The 7,915-nt window shown below is 37.9% G+C and overlaps 1 protein-coding gene across 1 annotated transcript in view; it reads left to right on the forward strand.

The window, feature by feature from the left end:
- Positions 1 to 2,936: 2,936 nt before the first annotated feature.
- The window catches only part of LOC104621875 (thyrotropin-releasing hormone-degrading ectoenzyme-like), a gene marked incomplete at its 5' end in the record, with an annotated part of 26,527 nt that continues 21,548 nt past the window's right edge, over positions 2,937 to 7,915 (forward strand). Inside the window, 3 exons of the mRNA XM_010288490.1 lie at positions 2,937 to 3,084; positions 5,144 to 5,241; positions 5,731 to 5,838. Of these exons, the coding sequence (XP_010286792.1) occupies positions 2,937 to 3,084; positions 5,144 to 5,241; positions 5,731 to 5,838 (354 nt within the window). The remainder of the gene's footprint in view (positions 3,085 to 5,143; positions 5,242 to 5,730; positions 5,839 to 7,915) is intronic.

Raw genomic sequence — 7,915 nt, forward strand, 5'->3', positions numbered from 1 at the left:
CTGGGAGTGTGGTGTATTTGGAATAAGAGGTTCATAAACATGGCTTAGTGGCTGACGGTGCAAGAATAGGGCTATCGTGGTTTTCTGTAGGTATCCATACAATAAAATAGTGTAGAATATAAAGAATATTCTGCCAAGGCAAAGTTCCTGAAGCACTTCTGTTTCCTTCAGGAAGAGCTTCTATCTTAACTGACACTGAAAAAGGATTTTAGATGTGTCTCTTGCTCAGGTTCCCTCAGAGGTCCAGCCTAGAAGCTGTACTTGAAGCACATCTGCCCAACATGTGCTGACAGAGAGTTTAACATTGATCATAGCAGCCATAACCATTTTCCCTGAAAATCATGATCTGAAGTGATTTGTCATTGAATTTGTTGTCATTTATACAATAATGTCATCCACAAGGACCTCCCCTCGTCCCCGTCCCTGCTTTTAGGACTGATTCTTTTGATGTGGGGTGTTGATTTTGATGATACTGTCATAAGCTTTCCTGAAAGAGAAGTTCAGGAGTAAACAGGACAAACACAGACTTTGCCACGATGTGTTTTTGTGAGAAGGAATATATCCTCAGGGAAACATGAGGAAAACTAGGGGACAGGGGAGCAGCAGGCAGGACTGAATGGTCTGATAAATTTGGAAGTTAGAAGCAGTGAGTGATGAGAGTAAGAAGTAGTGAGTGATGAGAGTAACAGTTTCTGTTGTGAAGAGGATGAGTATCATCATCTAAGAGTCACAATTTTGAAACTCATTAGGAAGGCCGAAAGCTCAGGAATAAGTGATCGATCTCTCTGAGTTCACTTCTTATGTGTCTTTATGGAGAAGTTAAGCTTAAAAAGACATAATCTGTTTGTTTTGCAGCAAAGATTTCCCTTTTGTGCTTAGCATATAGAGATTTAATTTCAGAAGCATGATCCTAAATGTCCATTAGTGAAGCTATAATAAACATTTGTCTGTTTATTCCTTAAGCAGCATGTTTCTTAGAGCTATTCCTCTTGTTCCTTATTCCACACTTTCTCATGTCAGTCAAATTATCAGTAACAATAATCACAAATCCCATTAGGAACTAATTACATATATGCAACTTCAAGCTAGTTTACCTCTTTGCTAACATTATCTCCAAGATTTTTAACTGCAGTCAATCCAGCTTGCTTCTGGCTCTATTAATTATGGTTACACATGTTTACAAAGTATTAAGACCTCAAACTCATCTTGATGATATTTTGCTGCTTCAGAAATAAGACCTATACAATGGAGTAATGTACAGTTAGCTTACTTTCTCTGTCTTCAGATGCATTGAACTCTGGCCACCAGCCACTCTTAAGAGCACTACCATTCTCATTCATATCTGCTCAGTTCCCGAGTGAAACAGTGAGATCCCCAAGTGATCTTGTTTTTCTTGCTTATGTGCTGTAATTGGAGTTGAGGACAGAGCCTTGCTGACAAAATGTGGACAAAGATGACATGCAGCAGACTGGAGAGTGGGGCATCACAGGGACATGGGATAGATACTTTTGAAAGGTGTTACATGAATTCACTTTTTCCCTGAGAACATGAAGGGACAGGGTGTAATTCTTCCAATAGGGACTCTGAAAAACAATGGCTTGCACGGATGTGGTGCACCTTGCAAGGAAGCTATGGTTTTGGACCGTACCAAAAAGAACAATCTATTTCAAATATTTTAGCGAAGTAGTTTTTATATGCTGTTACAACTGAGATCAATATTTACATCAACATGTATATATTGGTGCATTTCTATAATAATCTGTGTAATTGTCTGTCTTTGCTATGTGCATGCATCCCTTCCCCAGACAGTGATGGAAATTAAGGGGAACATTTGCAACCAACAAGGAAAAAAAATAGTCTATGAAGACATATCATACTTGTTAAAGTGACACTTGTGGCAACCAACTTGCTGACTTTAGGTGTTTAATGAAAACAGAATCGGTATCTCCTCTCTAGGTGGATAGAGAACTCCTTTGGGATTTAAACACGTGCATCAGGAGAAAAATACACCTGTGTATTTCTGGAAAGTTCACACCCACAGGGTTGCACTTTGTTTCTGCAGTCTGGATAGTTAAGAAAAAATGCTCTTTGAGAAAGAATATGAGAACAAATCCTAAAGCTTGGTATTTCCAGTACTCAGTTTTAAAAAGCAGCTTTCAAATACTTGTGTCTGTATTGCACTTTACTTGTAAAGCTATTAATTTAAAAAGCCTTCCTGAAACCCCACTAAACTCTTTCCATTGCAGGGAGAGGTCCTTTATGACTGTACAAGAATGGGGCAAACTTCCAGCTGATTGATTTATAAACGCCTGAAGAAAACATAGTTTATGTGGAAAGTGGCGAAACATCCTTAACCAAAGTGATGTCACTGGATGCCACTTCAGTTTAATAAAATAAGTTGTTCCAAAACGGCTGAAGGTAGATAGAAGGCAAGGCAGCTCTAAAGGACAGAGAAAAGAGTGGGAGGAGAACTGTGAAACTAAAGGATGCTTCTTCTCCATTAGTTCTTCCCAATTGCCCATGTCCAGTAGAAATGTTCTCTGAAGAAAAATGCCTTGGGTTATTGATTTTATGCAGAGAGCTTTCTATCTTACAAATCAGCAAAGCAGCACCTTCCTTTTGTTTTTTTTGCTTAAAGTCAGTTACTTCATCGTTCATGTCCTTTGTAGCCACAGGAACCCATAAAAAGTCGGTATAGTTTGTCTAGTTTTCACGTGTCTTCATGCCTTCCTTCACCCAGTAAGTATGCTTGCACGTGTGTTGGGAGAGACTATGAGCTGCTGTTTTTTATAAGGTTGGCTTTTATGTCATTACAGTGTGATGAGTTTATAATGTTTTTCTGCCTTTTAATTTCATTTGGAAAAAATGAAGTCATTTTTGCCTCATCATGTATGTTCTGCAAAAACAATTTAATACTAACGTCTTTTATTATGCAGAGCTGGTTATTTGCCTCAGAATATTCCTTTGGAGATTATCAGATACCTTTCAGAGGAGAAGGATTTTCTGCCATGGCATGCTGCCAGCCGAGCTCTTTATCCTCTAGATAAATTGCTGGACCGCACGGAAAACTACAACATCTTCAATGTAAGAGAGACAGTCTCCCTCCCTCCCCCCCAGCCCCGTGCCTTCTCTCTCTCTCTCCTTTCACTGCCAGGAGTTGAACTATTCCCCAGTCAGATACTGTGAATGACCTAGGGGTATTAGCTTTCTTCCTAATTATTCTTTATTTAAACATAGCAATTGTCAAGCATTTGCGTTTGAACAGTGATAACTGTTGTTTGAGGCATATATGATTAGTAGAAGGAAAGGTAATTATCCCTCCTACAAAATATTATGACAAAGTATTTCACTTAAAAGAGCCAAAGTAATCTATTTCCAGATTTTCTCTTTTGAGGAGCCCTATGGCGATGTTTAGATTGATGCCCAAGCTCAGCAAGGACACCAAATACAGGCGCAACTGAAGTAAAGATTTGTAGTCAGTATTTCATCCAAAAAAACACGGTGAATTCAATGCAGTTACCTTAATTAACAAGGATTAGATCACCATTGAATCAAAAGCCCATTCATAATTGGGTCCAAAGGGATAGCAGTAACAGCTAGCAGTAGATAATTAAGATAGACATGACAAACATTTTACCATTTTACCTGAAATAAATTAAAAAAAATGCTAGCTACACTGAAGCATGTTTGATGAAGTACACAGGATTTGATTGCAGTCAATGACAATTATGAACTCTTGGGGTTTTTTATTCACTACGAATTTTATGTCATCTACATATTTTCAGTGGCCAACTGTAATTTTATGTAATTTTGTAAAGCCTTCAAATGAAGGAACTCTCTAAAGCCTAAAATGCTTAAAGGTGCTTTTCTCTTCTTAAACATATATTTACTTGTGTGTATGTCCACAGACACACATACTCAGAGAGCAGGAAACTAGAGGTTGCTGGATGTGTGTATATATGTAGAAGTACATACATGTGTATGTACACACAGAGAAATACCTGCTAACATGGAAAATTATTTTTGTAGAACATATAGTACACATTAATAAAGACACATTGAAATTCTTTCTGTGCAGTGTAGGCGTGCATGCAAACCAGAGCCATAATATAAAATGATGTGGAGATAACGTGCATGCTTAGTCTGTTGTTAACTGCACAGAAATATTCTTATGAGTCTGCCATTGCTATTTCACTTTTAAACATGGCTGTGTAAAGAAAACATAATTTTAATAAATAAAACCACTAAAATTCATGTCTGGGTTGTGTTTTATCACTATTGATGAGAGCTTTGAAAGCAGAGGTGATAGCAGAGGAAATAAAAAGTGGTTTTAGTCAAAGAATAACATATCTGCCAGAGAAAGCTGCACTATGAATCTCCTTTTGTGTTGGCATCATATATACATGCCCGTGCATCCATAAGAATAAAATAGATGCTGTCCTATGCGGTTTTTTATATATCAGTTCTCTTTTTCAAATTGGTAAATTCCAGTGGTAAAAGATTATGCTGAATACAATGACAGTGGTTTTCTTCACAACTGGCCAGAATATGTAAATAAGTCTCCTGTCTAAAAAGTAAAAGTAACTAAAATAGATCTTGGGCTCGTTTTATTCTTTAAGCACACCAAGAACCTAAACTTAAAACATAGTGTCATTAAATGTACAAAGCTTATTTGCAACCACATTGTTCAGTATTTTGAAGTCAATTGACTGTACTTAGGTAAAGTTTTTTCTATGGCTATGGATATTAAAAAAATATTTTTTTAAAAGTGAATGTGCATGTTGTAGTTGAGATTGGCCATAGAGCAGCAATTAAGCTGTTGACACTCTTGCAACTTTTTGACTGTGTATTTTGAGTTCAAAATATCATGTAAGAACCTCTTCTTAAATCAATGAGGTGTATAACAATAAATTGTCTTATACCGGACACCTAACCAAATAGCTGTTCTACAGATTACTTCTCACTACAGGAGTGAAGGAGGATTATATATGGACATGTTTTGGTAAATGCAAATCAAAGTCTTTGGAAAGTAGGACATTATTTGACATTAAAGAGAGAGACAAAAACTCAATAGTCAATAGTATTTCAATTTTAAATAAAAAATAAATGTTAATGATGAATATATTTTTCTTTTCCCTCTCAGGAGTATATTTTAAGACAAGTCGCATCAATGTATCTCAAGCTTGGATGGCCAACGAATAATTTAAACAAATCACTTGTTCAAGCATCCTACCAACATGAGTACTGGTTTTTTGTGGTTTTTTTTTAATTGTTTGCAGGATGTAGTTGTAATAATGCACTCTCCTAAAATGTGGTGTCATCTTCAGCATGTCATGCTTTCCTAGCTATGTCTTCCTTCTGTTTTTCCTTTCTGGGTTAGAGGGAGAGCTGCTGTGAGGTGAATTCCGCTTTCCTGAGTTTGGAGAACATGATTTCCTAAGTCTTAATTTAAAAGCTGACTGCACTGCATATTTAAGAACTTGGACTCATGTGACCACAGAGGTCAGGAAGAGTGCCTAACTGTAAATGGGGGCTGCTTTTGGTCCATGACCTTTCTTTAGTTGTTGCAGCAGCTGTAGGCATTAAATTGGCACTGAGATTTGTGTAGCTGGATTATCTTTGATATGTTGCCCAAATATCAGTTGCTGTCATTGTTGTAAGAAATAGCTTTTTGTAAACGTGCAAACACATTCATTAATGCAGCCTTACTGCTTTCTTTAATTTGAACAGAGAGTTGCGTCGGGAAGTCATCATGTTGGCCTGCAGCTTCGGTAACAAACACTGTCACCAGCAGGCTGCAACGTTAATCTCGGATTGGATATCTAGCAATAGGAACCGGTAAGTGCAACTGAAATGTGTATTTCCCATTTCTCCTGCTCAGAGGCAATATAGCTGGTATGCTCTTCCTCTGCTGCCCACCACCACCTGCAGTGCCCCATTCTGTGGTATGGGAGGAAGCAGAGGTCATCGGCTGTTGTTTAAAAATGCCGGTGGGGCTTCAGAATGAGTTATTTGACTTTGCATGTATGAGTGGATGGAGGGGACACCCATGTAGCCTCTGCTTGCTCCTGATAAATTGCTGTCAGATAATTACACGCTAGAAGGCGAGAAGATGGGTTTGAAGGAAGAAAGATGAGTGAACACCGCATTGGCAGACAAACACAGAGCCTGTGTCGGGGCAAGAGAGCAGAAGGTGCTAAGTGATAAAATAAGTGAGAGAGGTTAGAGGCAGAATGACGGAGAAGTAAGAAAGGAGGCAAAACAATGTGTTTGAGAGAAATGTTATGAAGTATTTCAGGGTGACGGCTTGGAAATTAAATGTGATTCAGGGATACATGGAAAAGCTCATGTAGGGTTTCAGAGAGGAGATGATACGATGCTGACGTGTTGAGCATTAGCAGCACTGTAGTGGTTTGACAGCAAATAGGTAAGTTAGGCTGTCCAGACACGGGTTTATTCAGCTGAGGCAAGGGAACACAGGCTGTGGATGGTGTATGAAGTTGTGTCTTTTACATGCAAACATCTAAGAAATATTAAATTACTAAAAATACAGGTATTTAAGTATGTAGTGACCTATGGACAATGAGATAAGTACAGAGTATAGGCTAAGACCATGTCTTCTTGAGAAAGAATGATGGATTTTCTGATTAAGTGGAATGGGTGTAGAAGTGTTTGCATAAGTACATCACATGATATTTTGGCTTAAAGGAAAATATTTTACTTTCAAGTAGCAAAGAAAAAGAAGAGAAAAAGTCTTACATTTTTAGTCCCAATTTTGTATTAGGTCTGCAAAAGGACCACACCTCTATAGACATATAGGCATGTAGGATTTTTCAAAGACGTCTTGGGCCAAGCAGGTGTTTATTTGCAATTGAAGTATGTCTGTCTCTATTTGAAAGTCCCTATATGACTTTGAAACTTCTGAAAAAAATTATCTTGAAACTATGACTATATACCTTTAAATCAGATGTGTGTGACGGCGAGGGTTTTCTTGTGTAAGATAATAGCAGGTATTATCTTACAAAAAATTATATATTTACTATGAGATACATACCCCAGGGTTTGATATGATTCTTACCATCAGCAGCAACTATCATTATGAAACTATTCAAAGAGGAGATTAAAGAGAAAGAATCATTGGAAACAATCTGCAAAAGTAATTTACTTAGATATTCATTTGCAAAATTAGTTAATCAAACCTAGCACCATCTATTAGCATGCACAGCAGTAGATTATTCAGTGTTAAAAAGCTGTCACCCTGCAAAGATTTCTCCTACCCTGTGTCTTCATCCTTTCCAACAGGATTACAAGAACGAGGCATAAAAAAAAAAGAAAAACCTTATTGCTTTACTAACAATAGCAAGAGAGGAAAGGAATAAATTTAAGAAGCCATCTGAAGATTCATCTTAGCCTTTCTGTGGGGCCATTCTTGGGAGCACAAGATTGTGGCTGCTAGCGTATGACGAGTAGTATGATAAAAGCATCACAGCGGGGCAGAGGAAGAGAATGGCTAAGTTAAAGCAGTGCATGTCTCCAAAGGAACTGCACAGTTTTGAAAAATAGCTGCAACAAATAATGTAATTACAGCGTACAATTGGCAGCCAGATGATAAATAGGGGTGCAACTTGCAGAGAAGAGAGACATGTTTTTATTTATTTCTTAAGATTATAGGATTTGTTCAATTCCCCACCCCAGAATTTACCAGTTGCTATTCTCAGGGCAGTCTCACATACCAAATGTAACACACGAGCAGGCTCATTTCATAGCTACTTATGTTGAAAAGGCATCGCAAAGGCTAGTAGTAGTAGCAGCTCGGTAGGTATAACATCAGCTTGTGTTTCACGGTAACAACATTTGCAGGGGTCTGTCAGTGTTCTCGCAGGAATGTTCGGATTCCTCCTGCCTCAGAGGATAG

This window comes from Phaethon lepturus, unplaced genomic scaffold, assembly GCF_000687285.1.
Source record: "Phaethon lepturus isolate BGI_N335 unplaced genomic scaffold, ASM68728v1 scaffold1856, whole genome shotgun sequence".
Taxonomy (NCBI): domain Eukaryota; kingdom Metazoa; phylum Chordata; class Aves; order Phaethontiformes; family Phaethontidae; genus Phaethon; species Phaethon lepturus.